This window comes from Bison bison, unplaced genomic scaffold (assembly GCF_000754665.1).
Source record: "Bison bison bison isolate TAMUID 2011002044 unplaced genomic scaffold, Bison_UMD1.0 scf7180017864471, whole genome shotgun sequence".
Classification (NCBI taxonomy): domain Eukaryota; kingdom Metazoa; phylum Chordata; class Mammalia; order Artiodactyla; family Bovidae; genus Bison; species Bison bison.
In genome coordinates this window covers 29,053,305-29,072,225 of record NW_011495032.1, presented here as the reverse complement: position 1 = coordinate 29,072,225, position 18,921 = coordinate 29,053,305, and the positions used below count along the sequence as shown (strand labels likewise).

Here is an 18,921-nt window from a genome sequence, read left to right as displayed (position 1 = left end):
TTCGTGATGTTTCAATAGGAGAAAACTAGTAGGATTTGATAAAATTCAAAAAGCTCTCATAAACTGTCATAACTACATGGAAGAAGATTTCTAATCTATTTTCAGTTTAGGCTAATAAAAGCCAGTTGTTTAACACTGAAATGTTTAACAAAGGAAATTATCAAATGTCTATTGTTCTTTGGAGACATTTAAAATAGAAGAACCATAAATCTGTGTACTTCATTCTGCTTATGAGCAGAGCTCTGGATTCCATCTCTAAATGCCATTTGAGGGACTTCCCTGGTGGTTCAGTGGTTAAGAATCTGACTTCCAGTGCAGGGGAAAGTGAAAGTGAAGTCATGTCCGACTCTTTGCGACCCCGTGGACTGTAGCCTACCATGCTCCTCCGTCCATGGGATTTTCCAGGCAAGAGTACTGGAGTGGGTTGCCAGGGGACATGGGTTCAATCCCTGGTCTTGGAACTAAGATCCCACATACCACAGGGCAACTATGCCTGCGTGCCTCAACTAGAGACACAGCCAAAAATAAAAATATATATAAAAAATAATACTGATAAATAAATGCCATTTTTACACTGTGCAGGAAGGTCCAACTGAGGCTAGCTTCCACAGTGCAACAGCCCTTAAGTATGCTTATTTTAAATTGTGTTATACTCCCATTTTGATGACATATTTTATAGTTTTTAACAAAACATATTTCCCATATCTTTCAAAAATATCTTTATTAGATCATCCAGATTGTTTGCCCAGAATGTCTCTCAGTTCCATGTCTTATTCTCTTTTAAATTGTGAATTTAAAAAGCAGCTCAGAAGCATCAGTAAATGCTAATATAAAAAATAAGCAGAAATATACTGTGAAATAAAAGCAATAAATACATAATGTCACCAAAAGTACTGATTTTCAGAGATGCACAGATTCTGAGACATCCCATTTTAATTATTATCAGTATCAATTAAATTCAAAGTTTCCTGCTTCTTTCAAAACAGAAGAATTACTGTGTGTTGGGGACCGGGGTGTGGTGGTATTTAACTCCCTCTCTTCCACTTATCTAGTTCAGGTTCCTTCTGGTCAGAGAAGGGAATTGTTACTAAAGGAACATGCTATTCTAATATGTCACTGAGCATTTAACAGTACAATTTTCATCTTGGGACATGAATTAAAAAGAATATTTTAAAAATTTAAATAAAATATTAGATTGAACAAGGACCCTTATTATAAAGGGTAAAGCCTATGACAATTCAGGAGTTAAAGGTTGAAATGGAAAAACTATGCTTTTATTCTTTGGCCACCTGATGTGAAGAACTGACTCACTTGGAAAGAACCTGATGCTGGGAAAGATTGAAGGTGGGAGGCGAAGGGGACGACAGAGGATGAGATGGTTGGATGGCATCACCGACTTGATGCACATGAGTTTGAATAAACTCCAGGAGTTGGTGATGGACAGGGAGGCCTGGTGTGCTACAGTCCATGGGGTAGTGAAGAGTCAGACACGACTGAGCACTGAAATGAACTGATACTTTTAAAAGAACTGAACACACAAAACCAAAACCATATACGATGGATATAAAAACAGCCTCATTCTACAAAACTAAAATTATAACTCAGTGAAATAGTATATCAGAAATGTCATTATTCTTGTCATAAATCACAGAATCCACAGTTCTTATATACTGCCACTATATTATTTAAAAATTGCAAAGAATTCAATTTATGTATTTATATGTAAGGACAGATAAGCATAAAAATCACAAAAGGATAGCCTGAATACAGTTCACTATACCATAACCTTTGTACTATATCCATTTGAATCAAGCCTCAGAATATATACATCAAAACCTTTCAAAAGGTTAATTAGGAAATTTTGTTTTCCTCTCATGTTTCTTTCCAGGGAGGAGAACTCAGTCTTATTCCAGTTACTCTCTGCTCCTGTGCTCACTTCTCCAAGCAGGTATAGCAATTGACAGGTTGATGGATAAACTTCAGAAGAATAACTCCACATTCTGGCTCAGTTCTGCCATCTTCTCCTGCCTACTCACATAATTCATCCTCTCTCTACTGCTCCTCCATGGCATACAAGGCAAGGGCCACCTTTGCAAGGAGAGGTCATTCCAGGCCCAATCATGTCAATAATCTGTTACTACAGCCTAAATTCAGGATCTGTAAAGAGGCCCATTTAGCCCTCACACTGAGCTATGACTTTCAACTTGGCTCTTTGCAATAACAAAAATAATATTTTAGTTTCTAGCTATACTCTATCAGGAACCCCATGTAAATCACAATACCTGGCAATAGGTAATTCTGCTCTTGAGAAACTTACCCTAAGTTGCTAACTCCAAACAAGAAACATTCTTTAAAATGCATAGAGGGACTTCCCTGGTGGTCCAGTGGTTAAGACTCTGCCCTTCCAATGCAGGGAGGGGAGCAGGTTTGATCCCTGGTCAGGGAACTAAAAGCCCGTATGCCAGAAAAAAAAAAAAAATTTAATGCAAAGAGATTTATAGCCCTATTAATGATAATAATGAAATGCTGCCAACAATCTAAATATTCACCACTGGATGTAGAAGTGACTGGTAAATCCACATGGTTGACTTTCATGCAACTGTAAAGGGAATATTTATAAAAACTGTATCATAGCATGGGAAAATGCTGTTGAAGTAACATCAGAATAAAACTGCAGGTAGGATGAAGTTGAAAATTCTTACCAAGCCCCTACGCCTGACTCCTGACTTCTTCCCTGAATCATTTCCACTATTTCCCAGCTATCCCTGCTTCCATTCCATCTCTTGAAGAAGCCATGCTTCTGTACGCACTGGGTTTCATTAATTTATTAGCCTTTCTAACCCAGCAGAATGCAAGCTTGGGAAGAGCAAGGAGTTGCCTATTTCGATTCCTCCCAAAGCCTGGCATTCAAAGCAGTGCTTGAGACACAGCAGGGGCTCCACAAATATTCATTTGAACGACAAAGACTTAAAACAACACGATGTAAATGTTTAAAAACATAAAAAGTAAAGAAGGAATGCCGAAAGGCAATCTTAATGATAATGCAATAATTTTAACATGAAGAAGATCATGCCAAGTGTGTGGGCCATGAAGCCAGTGCTTCATACATAAATGGAGAGAGATGGTGACAGACTGAGGACTTCTGCCCCCAATCCCACTTCAACTACAGCAGTGCTACGCTTTCAGATTTCTACACTGAACTTCTGTCCAAAATTTTGTTAAAAGAAAGGGTTTTGTGGCTCAAAATAGTACCATTAGTGCTTTATCAGTGTGAGCCTACTGTTTTAGATGTGGGGACCAGAACACTGCTGATACATACACCTATACCAATTAATTGGATATAAGCAATAATAAAGCAAATTAATTATAAAGGGGAAATTTGGAAGATAACAGATTTTTTAGGCCCAATAAATATTCCTAAAATAAAAGCATAGTGGGAGCTAGAAACTACTAGAAAATAGAACAAAACAAAACCAAAAACCCCAAAAGAACCAAATCATATTCACACATGTAATTCAAATTGAAAGCATTATAATATGTATTTGCAAATAAGATGTATTACCTAAAACTCAGTTTGCCATACCTGGCCAGAGTCTCCAGTACAATATTCAGTAATATCACACCCATTCACAGCATCCCGACATTCATATCCTCGTGGCTGAAACTGCAAATCAAAACTCAATATTAGGAACCAGTATTAATATTTCAAGAGTCAGTATTCTTGTATTCACCAGAAAGCATGACATCCTTTCATAACCACTGCCAAACTCTTTTTATGAATCAGCAAGGTAGTTTCAGAATAGAGTTAATGCCCCAAAACCACTCTCTGTAGTAAATATGAATCATTAACCAAGGCATTAAATGTTCAGATTTCAAAATCTGCTATCTCAGAGTATTATGTTTGGAAAACACTGTGATAGCAATTATGTAAAGAAGACACACTGGTGTGGCTGATGACAACAGAACTAAACACTAAAATATAAATATAAACTTTTAGGACCTCTCTTAAGGCTGATATACACACCCAATCTGCACTAATTTATCTATTAGCTTGGATACTAGTCTTGCTTTAGCTAAATATATACAATCAGATTTCAATTAATTCATATGCATTCCCTTCAGTGATGCCAGTGAATGACTGCTGAATACAAGACATTTTGTTTGTCTAGGAGAGGGGTTGGTAAAAGATGAAGGAAAGAGTCCATCATTTTCAAGCAATTTATAATTTGATTGGCAACATAAGGCAAGAAAATCTAAGCTGGAATCTTGTAGAATACCACATGCCTAATACCCCTTTGGTATTGAATGAAGTTAAATCATATTATTTTCTGGTTTTAAAAAAATTAGGAATTTTATAGCATGAGAAAAACAAAGATTTTTAAAATGACTTTTTAAAAATTAACCAGAGGTTTCCAAAGATAGAACTGTATTTCCACACAAACAAAAGGTGTGCATATACACATATAAACTTACATACATATATTATTTCCTTATCTGGTTCGTTTGCCTTTCTGCTGCTGCTGCTGCTAAGTCGCTTCAGTCATGTCCGACTCTGTGCGACCCCATAGACGGCAGCCCACCAGGCTCCCCTGTCCCTGGGATTCTCCAGGCAAGAACACTGGAGTGGGTTGCCATTTCCTTCTCCAATGCATGAAAGTGAAAAGTGAAAGTGAAGTCGCTCAGTCATGTCCAACTCTTCGAGACCCCATGGACTGCAGCCTACCAGGCTCCTCCATCCATGGGATTTTCCAGGCAAGAGTACTGGAGTGGGTTGCCATTGCCTTCCCATTTGTCTTTCTAAGGGATTTTAAAAATCAAATGTGAAAATATAAGGACTAGGTTTTATGCTTAGGCTTTAAAATAAATTAGGATGAGTTTTACAGAAAAAGTTTGTAAGTGGGACATATTACGAAAAAGACCACAGAAATTATCCCTCTTCTATTCAACCATTTAACTTGGTTTTCACCCATGTTAGTAGGGCAATTGCCAATGTTTATTTTGGAAGGATTATAGGTATATTTTCTTAGGGAGATACTGGAGAATAGGATTATTGGTTGTTGTTCAGTCACCCAGTCATGTCCAACTCTTTGCCACCCTATGGACTGCAGCACACCAGGCCTCTCTGTCCCTCACCATCTCCCAAAGTTTGCCCAAGTTCATGTCCATTGCACCAATGATGCCATCCAGCCATCTCATCCTCCGACACCCTCTTCTCCTTCTGCCTTCAATCTTTCCCAGCATCAGGGACATTTCCAGTGAGTCAGCTGTTCGCATCAGATAACCAAAATACTGGAGTTTCAACTTCAGTATTAGTCTTTTCAATGAGTATTCAGGGTTGATTTCCCTTAAGATTGACTAGTTTGATCTCCTTGCTGTCCAAGGGTTTGTTGGTAGTGAATTATAACAAAGATAATTGTAGTAACTCACAGAATTTGGGTAGATTTATTGATTCAATAAAATTGCTGGGCTAATACACAGTGTCCATCAACAAAAGTGTGGCAAGCTGTACAAATACTCAAGGTACACATTGCAATATTTGGCTAATATGTCATTGATAAGAGAGATGAAACTTTCAGAGAACTCACAAGACATGAGGTATTATTGCAGCAAGGCCCATCGCTGCAGTGGGCCCCATTGGAGAGAGAGCATTTCTTACAGCACAGTCCATAGCATTCCTAGAGAAAACACTTCATGTGAGTAAGTGAGGAAACCCACCCGCTGGTCATTCTATATTTTCTCCACATGTGACATGCATTATTCACAAGAGGAGATGTATATAATGGTAAGCAAATATTTTAGGAAAGAATTAATCATTTTAGTGGTAGATTCCTTCCTGCTATACTTCTCAGCAAAGTATGATCTTCTAAGAAAGGACTTCTGTACCAACGCTATGCTAAGTCACTTCAGTCGTGTCCGACTCTGTGCGACCCCATAGACGGCAGCCCACCAGGCTCCCCCGTCCCTGGGATTCTCCAGGCAAGAACACTGGAGTGGGTTGCCATTTCCTTCTCCAATGCATGAAAGTGAAAAGTGAAAGTGAAGTCGTTCAGTTGTGTCCAACTCTTAGCAACCCCACGGATTGCAGCCTAACACGCTCCTCCATCCATGGGATTTTCCAAGCAAGAGTACTGGAGTGGGGTGCCATACCGAAGAGTAAGCTTATTTTTCAGCAGGCATCCTACCCTCGGTTAGCTCTATTATAATTTTAATATTCAATCTAGCTTTACAAAGACAAAAATATTGCACAACACAGAAGGAATTTTCATAACTTGGTACAACCTGTCTGAGACGAAATATGAGCTATGAATTTTTAAGAGATATGAATTTGATTAGAAGAATGTGTTAGGTTTCTTCAGACAGAGCCATAAGGACATGTTTAATTCTAAAATGTCTGAGCTAGGATTAAGCATTGATGAGAGAGTTCAGAAATAAAGGTAGTGAGGCCGCAGTGAATGATGAGGTAGACTTCTCACTAATGCTATTACTGTTTGCTCTGGGTAGAAGACGTGCTGAAAGTAGAAAAGATTTCTTATACTTACCACATGGATACCACAATCACACTCCTCTCCAGCTTCTACATATCCATTTCCACATTCTGTGGGCTCAAATAGCTGAAAGAGGTTAGAAAGATAAAGGGAGAACATTTCAATTTATCACAGAAAATCAATTTTCCAGTTAGGTTATATACACACCCTATAATCAGCTATCACATGATATTCCTCTATGACCTATTGTTATGGCATCTTACAAATATATCTGTGTGAGAAACACTGTTCATTTATTAATAACACTTCTAAAAAACATATTTTAAATGGAGGTACTATGTCTTGGAGGATTCTCTGGTGGTGGGCTCCAGAGATGACCTCTACCATTAGAGTTACTTATTATAGAAATAAGCTGTCAAGATGAATAGATCACTTTTCATATTTACTAATAGAGTTAAAACGCATCTCTAATAAGACTCACAGTTACCTAATTTGCTGACTTATATCCAGACAGCTGAGAAGTTATAAAAACTGTCAAAAAGATAAAAATGCTTCAGTCACAGCTAAAGGTGATATATGCCATCAAGTAAATGCAAATAAACTTAGGGGAAAAGTGTTGCTGGAAATCCATGCCCATCATTGTCACCGAAAAGAAAACTGCACCATCTGAACCATATTAGGCAAACATGTAGGCATATGCACAGAATGTAGAAATTTCTCAATCATTCCTGAAGTGATGGAAGAGTCAAATTCCTAGAATAATCCACCCTCCTAAAGCTATGAACTTGATTGCCAAATAAACTATATTACAGATCAGTTGTTCAGGCAACTGATTATTTGTGAGAAACATTTCCATTTCCCATTACCAGGGGCAAGATTTTTCTGTGTATGTCCACTACACTCAGGTGAAGACTGGAACAGGGCATTCCAATCCAGATGTTCAGAGCCAGGTATCTGAGGGAGAGCAGCACACACCCAAGGAAGGACTGCCTCCCACTGAGTCCACCCAAGGAAGACCCGATCTTCCTTCTGCTTCCAGGAGGAACGCTGCTATAAAAAGCAAGGAAGGTTTCCAGGATACTTGGGTGGGGCTTCCCCATGGGAAAATCCAATGACTAAAATCAACAGTCCTCATTTCTGTGATATTCTGATCAGCAGAGAGGAGAAAAGACAAAGGCAGACTAGAACATGACAGCTCTTTGTATCAGGCCTCCCACGTAAACCACTACTAGATTTCATTCCTAGGGCTCTTCCATCCGGAGACAGGTCACCGTTACAAATCAGATGGCAAACACGACAGCTGAGAAGGTTCCCAGAGAACAGAAAAGATGTCCATAGATAATGTGAAAATAACACATAAAACATGCATGTGTGTGTGTGTGTATCCATTGGCTATAACACTTGGGAAAAAGTCGGTTCTTTCATGGGTGTTGGTCGCTCAGTCATGTCTGACTCTTTGCAACCCCGTGGACTATAGCCCACCAGGCTCTTTGTCCATGGAATTCTCCAGGCAAGAATACTGGAGTGGGTTCCCATTTCCTTCTCCAGGGGATCCTCATGCATATATATATATATATATACATCCGCTGACTATAACATTTGGAAAAAAGTCCATTCTTTCATACATGCATATAAACCATCTCACTGTAATCCACAGGGGCTTTTAAAAAATTATTCCAATATGTCATTTAAAAAGACAGAATTCCATATTCACTAACTGCTACAATTGAAGACATATAGGTACTTTTTAATTTAGTTTCCACGTTATTGGAATAATTTCCTTTCTACTCTCAGGCAATCTCAGAAATCTAACGATGGATCCTTATACACACACTAGAGCTCTTAGTATTTCCAAACAACTCAGTGTTGTTTCCTCAGGCGTGATGCTTATAATTAGCTGGTGAGCTGTAAGGCAGGTAAAATTAGCCATGTACTTTGCAATTCATAAATGCCAGCAGCTCACATTAATTCATTATTACTCACTGCACCCGTTTTAAACACTCTGAAGCTGTCAAATTTCTGTTACGCTGAGATCAATGCCATGAAAGGCAGGCAACTGAGTTTAATGATGCAAGGTCACTTTAAAATTCCTGTTTCTTTTTCTGCAGCCTTGCTGAGATTTTATACAGATGTCAGGCATCAGAGTATCAGCCTTAACTTGGCAGTATCACTTAATTATGGGGATGGGAATAAATTATTCTGTCAGTTATCCACATCAGTCACTGTTTTCTTTTTAAAAGCTAACATGACTTCACTGCTCTCTCAATTTGCAGAGCATTAAATATTTTGCAGAGCAATGGACTGTATTGGACTCATGATGTAGTGTCTTAAAAGGAAATATGAAATGTGCAATGTTAGAATGTCTATGGCATCTGCTAATTTGCACCAGTCCTGTCTTTTTGCCTTTAAGCAACTTTGTTTGGAATGATTCTGCTATAGGTCTACAGTCCCAGATCTAAAAGCCCGGGAGCTTAAGAATTCTGGCATTACTGGATTTTAGAAAAGTATGATGCATTTACTATGTTCTGCAAAAGCGCCCTGAAAAGCCTGGTATACAGCCTAGAATTGAACACATTAACATTTCTGCAATAAGATTTATGAATATTTACACTATGAGGGTTAAATAAAATTTTTCAGTTCAGGACAAATTTTACTGTCCACTATGTTTCCTGCAAATTCATAAAAAAAAAATTTCCAATCTTCAGAGCTTTTGAATGAAGGAATTGTGGATACAAGATTGTTGCATTGTATACATTAATAGTAATGAAATGCCATTGACAAATGGACCTTCTCAAGTAAAGAAATACATACATACAAATATGCATGAATGTATGCATAAGATCCATAAATACTTTGGGTCATTTTTTTTTGGCTAGTTGATATTAGCAATGCTTTCTATCTGGGAGAATGGACCATTCCTCTCCTCCCTCCAAAAAAAGAAAGAAGGAAAAGCCAAGAAATTATTTATACCCCTAGAGAAAATGTCAAAGGGAAACAGAATTTTTGTCAGAGTAATGGCAATTACTAAAGGAATATATCTTACTAAATTACTAAAGTAATATATCTTAATCTAACTCACTATCTCTTGGCAGCAGGATAAAGACCCTAACATGAGAACTTCAAGATATTTTAATTGAAGGATTGTCTGTCTGTTTTTTATAGGGGAGGACTGAGAGGAGATACAACCAGCACTGAAACACCAGAGTTTCAAAACAGTGAAGCTGTGGTCTTGTCATTCATTGAAACAAGACTCACTTTTCAACACGATAAAGCCTTTTATAACTAAACATTAATCTGATTGGAAAGAAAACTGCTTTCCAAAACAAGTATCTGACATTTGGCATATTTCCACTGTTAAAATTAAAAAAAAAAAAAAAAAGGAGAAATAAGCACAGTTTCTAAGTTACTAACCTTTGTTGGCCTGTTGAAAAGACAGGCTCCACCCCCTCTCAGTAAAAAGTCTCTATATTCCAAAATACTGCATTTTGAGAACTTTCTGGAATGAGATACCCTGAGAAAATAAACAATCAATTATGTAAATAATTTACCCAAAACAGTCATCAAAGAAGAAAATTAAAACCTTTGAATTAGAACAAAAGGATCACTCTGGATTCACATGAAGTGAAGTAGCTCATTTGTGTCCGACTCTGTGACCCCATGGACTGTAGCCTGCCAGGCTCCTCCATCCATGGGATTTTCCAGGCAAGAATACTGGAGTGGGTTGCCATTTCCTTCTCCAGGGGATCTTCCCGACCCAGGGATTGAACCCCGGGTCTCCCATGTTGCCGGCAGACGCTTTACCGTCTGAGCCACCAGGGAAGCCACCAGGGATTCACATGATTCTACACAAATTTAGACAAGGCACTTATGTTCAAACTGTCAAATAAGTATGTGTGCTAGAGCCTGTAAAAATAGAAATCCAAAGGAAGTCACAGTTTTGGGAGGCTAGGTTACAACCTCCTTAGCAGTCAAGCCCTTTTGTGCTCAGACTTGGTTTTTTGAGAAGTTCATCCCAAAACTTCATCTAGGCTGTAGAAATGTGGTCACTTTTATTTGCTCTGTCTCAATAAAGATAGAGAAGGCAATGGCACCCCACTCCAGTACTCCTGCCTGGAAAATCCCATGGACAGAGGAGCCTGGTAGGCTGCAGTCCATGGGGTCGCTGAGTCAGACATGACTAAGCCTTCACTTTCACTTTTCACTTTCATGCATTGGAGAAGGAAACGGCAACCCACTCCAGTGTTCTTGCCTGGAGAATCCCATGGATGGTGGAGCCTGGTAGGCTGCCGTCTACGGTGTCGCACAGAGTCCGACGTGACTAATGCGACTTAGCAGCAGCAACAGTAAAGATAGGGCTTCCCTGGTGGTGCTAGTGGTAAAAAACCCACCTTCCAATGCAGATATAAGAGACGCGGTTTAGATCCCTGGATAAGGAAGATCCTGGAGGAGGGCGTGGCAATCCACTCCAGTATTCTTGCCTGAAGAATCACATGGACAGAGTAGCCTGGCAGGTTATAGTCCATGGGGTCACACAGAGTCGGACACAACTGAAGCATTTAGCATGCACATAGTAAAGATAAGCACTTTCTTTTTTTTGCCTCTGAACTAAATAAAAGGAGCTTAGGAACCCACAAGATTTTACTCTGGAGGAGGGAATTGTAAGAGTCAATTGATTAAAGATGTTACATTGCAGGCTTTAGCAACAGAACTGAGGTATACAAGGAAACCCTAAAGAGATGTGTTAGACTATGTATGTTTTTATATGTATATACACACAATCAAACCAGAATTAGGGTAAGCTCCTTCTGAATTAGAATTAGGCAGCAGCTCCTTATTCTCAACTTACTACTTGGTAATATCCATGATTTTGCAGGAATATAATATTATAACAAAAGGAATATAATATAATAACTTCTTTGTGAGTTAATTAACAAATTTCTATCACTATGTCAGATGTGACACTATCACTACATGCTGTGGCTGTAGTGTGTAGTTGCTAGTGTGCCCGATTCTTTGCAACCCCATGTACTATAGCCTGCCAGGTTCCTCTGTCCATAGGATTTCCCAGGCAAGAATACTGGAATGGGTTGCCATTTCCTTCTCCAGGGGATCTTCCTGACCCAGGGATCAAACCCATGTCTCCTGCTTGACAGGTGAATTCTTTACCACTGAGCCACGTGGGAAGCCCATCAAAAAATACATATTAAGTTTAAATAGTTTTATTATATCCTATGGAGAGTCAGTCTAAAAATTCATTTAGAAATTGGAAGTTCAGAAGACCTCTCTTGATAGAACCAATATTATGAATGGTGTTACCTCAAAAAAGCCTGATGAAGCAATAATGTTGTGAAACTATGGTACAATAGAAAGGGAAGCATCAAAGTTAACAGTCAAGTTTGAACTAATTTCTAGAAGCATGTGCTCTAGAGTAGCAGGCATAATGGCCGAGTCTCTCTTCAAGCCTGCATGCTCACACACCTCGTGTTCCCCTGAGCTGGACTCCTGGTGGGGAAATAAGCAAGGGACTCTGTAAAAGTAGGTCAGGGAGGGGGCAGGACCAGAAATGGTGATGTGTTGAGCAGACGTCTGACATGGGCACAGGAAGTGGGAGAGATACGAGTGAGGAACTTCTTCTATTTATTGGGAGGGGGCTCTAGCTTAGGAGGCCTTGGGGCAGTGGCTGCAATGGGGCAGGGGTCCCTGGGAAAGATTATGGTTCTAGGCCTTGGTTCACAGATGTACCAGCAACCCTCAGACAGCTGCTGTAGTTTCCAAAGAGGAGTTAGGTGAGGAAATGTTCAAATGCCTATCAGTAGAAGACTACCTAATTTAGTCGTGATAAATCTATCTCAATTTAAAGTCTTATTGATTATATAAGGAATACAGTATAATTTTATTACGGTAAACATGTCTATTTATGAGTTCCTTAAAATATAAATTGTTGACTAAATGGGTTTTCACTGACACTTAGACAGCCAGCTTTTATCCTAAGTGTACTGAAAAATTAATGCAACCACTCAACTTAGAAGCACTTAATCATGTGCTTCTTTTAACGGTTAATAGAAGTAGAAGCAGTTACTTTATTTTACTTTTATTACCAACTTTAAATAAAAACCTCAAAGTACAAAGTGAACCTGCTATTTCATTTTTTAAAATATCAGATAATGAATTATTGAATTTATTTTAAGGCTGAGCTTAACAGACCAGTATCTGAGAGACTGTAGCTGATAATAGATACCAATTTCAGTTATATATCACATGCAGGTACAATGAAAATTTACCCTGTTTCTTCCATGATGCAGCCACCCCAGGATTCTGTGCAGTCACATTCTAGTCCAGTGAAACAATACAAAGCAATGGAAGAAAAGGGAAACAACAAAAGTCACATCTTTAATTTGCATCATAGCTCTTAAAATAATTCCTTATTTCCAATTCCATGTCAAATGGGTACAGAACATGATGTCTCACCAAACAAAACCTATTTCTTTCTCTTTTTTTTGGTTGGAAAGGAAAGGTTGCTTTAATCAGGAAGCCAGAAACTTGGGGAGAAGGCAGACTCATGTCTCAAACCAACCCTGAAGATTCTGCTTGGCCATGGCAGTTTTTTAAGGGAAAAAGGAGAAAAAATTTCAGTGAGTTATGAGGCAAGAGGTTGGATTCTGCATCATTTTCCACTGTGTGCAGACTGCCTGACTCCTGATCTTTCTTCAGATGCTATCTTGCCCAGCTGATTTGCCTGCAGGATTGCTAAGGGGCTGCTGGCGGTGGAGAGCTAGTCATTCTTTAACTCCTTAATTATTCATTGCTACTTCTTTAATCTAGGAGAAGAATCAACAGCAAAACCTATTTCATTTAAATTAATATTTCTTTTTCCTTTCCAACAAGTATAGCTTGCCTCCTAAGACAACAGCTGCAAGAAATAAAATTGTGCCTCTCTTCATTTTTGTAACTCAGAGAATTCAATTCAGTTTCTAGTTTAATGTTTAATGGAAAGTACTGTGGTCCAAGCTAGGCTTTACAAACTAGTGTTCTAGTCCAAGTGCTATCTGATGAGAGTTTCATAGGCAAGTGACTTAGCATTTCTTGGGTCTCAGGGTTTCCACCTCTAAAATGGGAAGGTATCTCTGTGCCCATCTCCCAGAATGGTTCTGGGGCTCACATGAGTTGGTAGCCTACGTGTTCTCTGGGAACTGCAAAGCTCTACTGCACAATTCAATGAGTCCTCACTGAAGTCCTGCTAACAGAGCACGCTGGACGTTAGAGAAGAGAATTCAATCTGCTATAGTCAAAGCAAGGATCAGCCATAGGCTTGAAGAACACTAAGCTAAAACCTACAGTAAAAGAGAGCAATCTAAAATAGAAATGTAAAATCATCTAAATTAAATAACAATCATAAACTTAACAGAGATACCACAGATGGACATACGGATAGTGTGACAGGCTAGCCTTTTCATTCATTTTTTTCTATTCTCTTTTCTATGATAGACAAAGATATTTTTAAAGACTTCCAAATGGATTTTTAAAAATTCGAAATTCAGAACTAATCTATCTGAACAAACAATTCACAAAGGAATAAAGAATTTTAGAAAGGAAGGAACTATGCCTGTTATTAGTAATGAACCCTATTGCTCACCCTTCTCCATCATATGACTCAGTAAGATCTCTTAGCTGCCCCCAGCACTGGCTTCTTCTTGGTTCCAGGTTTTTCAAACAAGGTCATAAACCTGGTCCTACTCCTTCTGATTTTCAGGCATTGATGCCAGCCAGTGAAACCTGAATCACCTCCTTTAATGCGTACTCTGGGACAGCAAACACTCTGAGCAAGAAATTAACAGATGAAAGTTTGTGGAGATTTGCTAAATGCCACCAGACTTAATGTACCCATAAAGTGATGACCTAATAGGCCCTTAAAGGGAATCAAGACACCCTGAATATAGATTTTATTTCAAGTTTCCATAACACTATCCATTAATGACAATTATTTGATAGTAGTCAAAAAGGTATAAAGCATAGGATAATGTTAAGGTAGATATTTATCCTTTTCTTCTTTGGGGAGGGGGGTGGAGAAGGACACCTTTATTCCTAGCATCTGATATTTTCACAGAGGAGAGTAGATTTCCACTTAACTGCTAGGTAAGAGACTAGTTGGAGTGAATACCTCAGTCTTTTTTTCCACAGGATCACACTGTATGCTTCCTAGGCACTTTGGCCTTCTGCCACAAAAGTGTATTATTAATAGAAATTATATTTTACTATTGTACTGCTATGAGAAGGAATATAATCCAAGTTGGATTTTATACTGATTTTAAAAGAAATTTAAAATGTTCAAGGACCCCCCTCAAATTACTATCAGCCTTTAACACCTCACCTCTAGAATTTCAGACTTGTCTTTCCATCTGCCTCTCCTCTGGTTAATGAGGAAAGTGATATCCAGTAGTCGCTGGCTGTCTTTTCCTACAGGATGGGATTTGTGGCTGTTTCTACTCCATCGAGGCCCGGCCAGCTCAGTAAAGGAGTGTTATTCTCTATCACCTGCCCCCAGGATGGGATGCCTATACCGAAGCTTCTCTAATGTTAATGATGGTACTACGTTGGTAAATCTCATTAGGGTTCAAGCTCCTTTTAACTCCGGATCCTTTTTTCTGATCCAACTGAACTTGTGATGGAGCTCCACTGACATCTTGTGTCTGTACTCAACTGATTAGACCCTACAGGCTGAGTATTCACCTCTAAGTACCCCAACATTCTGCAGTGTGAGAAAGAGCTGATCATGCCCTGAGAAAGGATGATTTTACAGACTTTGAAAGGGACATTTCTCCAACCCACACAGATTAAGAGTTACCTTAAATTGCTCACTTTATCATTTGTTTAGGGGAAGGAGATACACCACAGTTAAGCTATTATGACTTAGGAATGAGAAATATTTCTTTTTTGACCGGACATGCATTATACAGACAGAATGGCACATGAAAGTAAGAAGGTCAGTGTACATACTTGGCTTTCTGCTAGAAGGTTCCCATTGGATTCCAAGGTTCTGAGCCAGGCTCTGCGATAATACTTGTGCCACTGCCATTGGAAGACCATACTGTTTTTCAGAGTTGAAAGTGTGTGGGAAACATTTGAGAGAGGGCACAAAGCTAGTTATTATTTCTTATTCATTACCACATATCTTCTCAGTCCCCTAAGTAGAGCCTCACAGCATCAAAAGACGGCATACGCTCCTTATCACTTCTTCCTTGCAACTGGGCCCAAGAAGCAGAAAGCCTCTCTCACTATATGGCATCTCTGAGAACTTGATGTTTTCACATGGAAACATAAAATCATAAAAGGCCTTGCCCGGTTTCACTTCATACCAAACCGAGCATAAATTCAACTTACTACAAATCTGTCAAGAGAAGTCTCCACTGAATGATGGCTACTGAGATAATCTAGCACCATTATATATTCAGGAACTGACCAAGGTTTAGATTTAGTTGGTTCTACTTGGAGGGTGTGTTAAACCTAACATGGGCAGAAGAGCAGATAATTCTTTAAAAAGTCGTAGCAGAAGGATTAACAAGATTATAAAAACTTATCTATAGAGGCCAAGAAATTTCTGGGCCAATCTTCGGTTTGTGTCTGTCTGACAAATATGAAAAATTATCATTATGATATGAAACAATAGCTCTTTTCTAACACCAAAGATCACTTTGGGTTCTGTTTACTAATACAAACCACTTACACTATATTCTCAATGTCATTATCATTCTAAACAGGCCTGAGAAGGGATGTAAACTAGGCCACAGGGAAGAAAGAAATCAGATGCACAGATAAAGCTCTACTTTAGGAAAATTGATAGCATTTACCTCATTCACACCAACTCCCCTTGTGCGAGAACAGACACCTCCAAAGTAACTCAGGCTGCTCCTCTTATAGTGGAATGTCACACGCCTTAGGAAAAATAAGTGCTATTAGGAAACCAATGTAGTGACCATTATATTTCAATTTTATTCCATTAATATTCCAATTAATTCCATTAATTCCAACTTTATTCTATTAATATTCAATTTCAATACATCTATTCTCCTACACTGAATACTCCAAACCAACCTTCCTTCAGGAAGCCAATAACTACATTTTAAATACTTCTAAATGTATGTTATCATAAATACCTTTAATGTTATGTTAAATAATCTCAGTTGTCAAAATCAATTGAGTACCTAACTAAGCACCACATACTGGCAAGAAATTGAGGCACAAAGATAAAGAGACCACAGTCCTTGATTTTTTTTAGTAGAGACTATCTAGTAGTTATACAAAATATTGACAATTGTAAATTGCTGATTAAACACTGAGAGAAAAGCAAAGAGTAACAGGAAAGAATAAAGAAGGAAGAAGGACTTCGGCTGGTTTGATCCCAGGACAGAACCTTAGAGGACTGTCTGAAAACAGCTTAGCCACCAGCAGAGAAGTGAACAACTTATCAGATGTAAACAAGGTATCCCCTTTCTTTAGTGATGGAACATCTATTTTACTCAATAGTTCATTTCAAAAGACTATCTTTCCTAGACTCTCTTACAGCTCATTGTGGCCACTGTGATAAAGATCTAGTAAATGATTTGTTGATGAAATTGATACATGCATGTTTTCAGGAAATCTACTACAACGGGTTAGCGGGAGGGAGGGTCCTTTCACACTTCTCCCTGCCTGGCATTCCTATTGCCTGTGATGAAGGCTGGAGTGTCAGCAGCTGTCTTGAGTCATGAGTTGACCTTGAGGATGGAAGGTCTGAAGGGAGGGAAGTGCTCTGAAAGTAGATCTCATGACTGTGGAACCACTGTTTCAACACCGGGCAGCCTACTTCTGTACTTCTTATGTAACAGAGGAATCAACCTCAATCTTGTTCAGGATAGATTTACTAATATATAACCTAACTGACAGAATAAACGGATAGAGATCAGTATCAAGCCAAGGGCTGGGAATACATACGAAATGAGATGCACAGCATCAGCATGCTGTCTGATACGCTGTCGATATTTGGAGAATTCGTGGAGCATCTGCACAAGGTTGGTGGTGATGTCAATGTGATCCCTCTCGGTCCAGGTCTCTACAGCCACCAGGACAACCCTGGTATTAAGCTGCTCCTTGTAAATCTGAGGGTAGACAACAGGACAGGTGCAGGAGGAAAACACTGGGTCAAACATGCACAATCAGTGATTCAGAGTCAGCGGAAGGACAGGAGGGGAGGTGAGAGGAGAACATGAGGTGAGAATTAGCTCATCAGAGAGAATCTTCTTTTCCTTTCTCTTTTTCAAGAGCAAAAAAAAAAGAAAGAAAGAACAGTCACAAAGTTCAGCCTCTCGTACAAAGTTACTTCAATCCCCAATCAGCACTTTTAGTAGCCAGCATCTCTCTAGGGCATCACAGTCCTAAAGTATGGATGTAAATTCAAATCAGGGTTCAGCAAAATCACCCTTCTAAATCTCAGGGAATAACAGGTTGGAGTCTGATATACTCGCTCTGAGTCCGTGTGATATGATCAGTTATTCCTGCAGGATTGGAACAGATCCCTAAATCCTTGGACAAGCATTAACACCATGGTTGGCTTGTCCTCGGAATCCTTGTTATACGAAAAGTAAAATAACACCGAAAGAAAAACACCAACTTGAGGCCAAAAAGAGGGAAGAGCAGACTTATATTACCCATGTCCCTCTCACTACAGGGTGACATCACTCACAATATTTAAACTGTAACTTTCTGCTCTTTCTCTCCTTTTGCCCCAGTAGCTAAAGAATTCACTCATGTAAGCAATTTCGATGAATGTTTTGTCCTATTTCCAAGCTAATTAAGAAAATAATGGATGACTTTAGAACACACTGAAGAAAGGAAACACCATCATGTCTAAATTAACCTGATGCTATAATGATTTTACAACAAGGAGTGAGTTAAATGTAATGTCTTTGAAAAAATAGTTGGTCGACTTCAGAACCTTGTATGATAACTCAAAATAAAAATGATACATTGCAAGATGTGATTCTATTCAATCATGGTGAAATGACAAACACTAAGATTCCACCAAGTAAACAGCTAGGGCTTGGGATAAGTGAGGTTTAATAGTCTCTTTTTCACATCCACTTATACTTATCCTCTGAGAAGACTGACAAGGACCAAAATTAAAGAAAATTAATAAACCCAGTTATAACTGGCTTTCAGAATTTCAATCTTAACTCTATATGACATTCTCTCACCCTCTACCCATATTATTCTGTTCAACCGTTCCTGTGCTAAGTTGCTTCAGTTGTGTCCAACTCTTTGCAACGCTATGGACTGTAGCCCACCAGGCTTCTCTGTCCAAGGAATTCTCCAGAAAAGAATACTGGAGTGAGTTGCCGTTTCCTACTAAGGGGATCTTCCCGACCCAGAGATTGAACCTGGGTCTCCTGCAGCTTCTGCACTG

The 18,921-nt window shown here is 38.9% G+C and overlaps 1 protein-coding gene across 1 annotated transcript in view; it reads right to left on the bottom strand.

Annotated features, from left to right (window-relative positions):
* Nucleotides 1-18,921, bottom strand: part of ADAM23 (ADAM metallopeptidase domain 23) — a 199,153-nt gene that overhangs the window by 40,518 nt on the left and 139,714 nt on the right. Inside the window, exons 12-19 of the mRNA XM_010861278.1 lie at nucleotides 17,454-17,617; nucleotides 16,331-16,415; nucleotides 15,480-15,570; nucleotides 12,767-12,815; nucleotides 9,897-9,996; nucleotides 6,540-6,611; nucleotides 5,586-5,675; nucleotides 3,584-3,664 (exon numbers count right to left, since the gene is read on the bottom strand). Coding sequence (XP_010859580.1) covers nucleotides 3,584-3,664; nucleotides 5,586-5,675; nucleotides 6,540-6,611; nucleotides 9,897-9,996; nucleotides 12,767-12,815; nucleotides 15,480-15,570; nucleotides 16,331-16,415; nucleotides 17,454-17,617 — 732 coding nt within the window. The remainder of the gene's footprint in view (nucleotides 1-3,583; nucleotides 3,665-5,585; nucleotides 5,676-6,539; nucleotides 6,612-9,896; nucleotides 9,997-12,766; nucleotides 12,816-15,479; nucleotides 15,571-16,330; nucleotides 16,416-17,453; nucleotides 17,618-18,921) is intronic.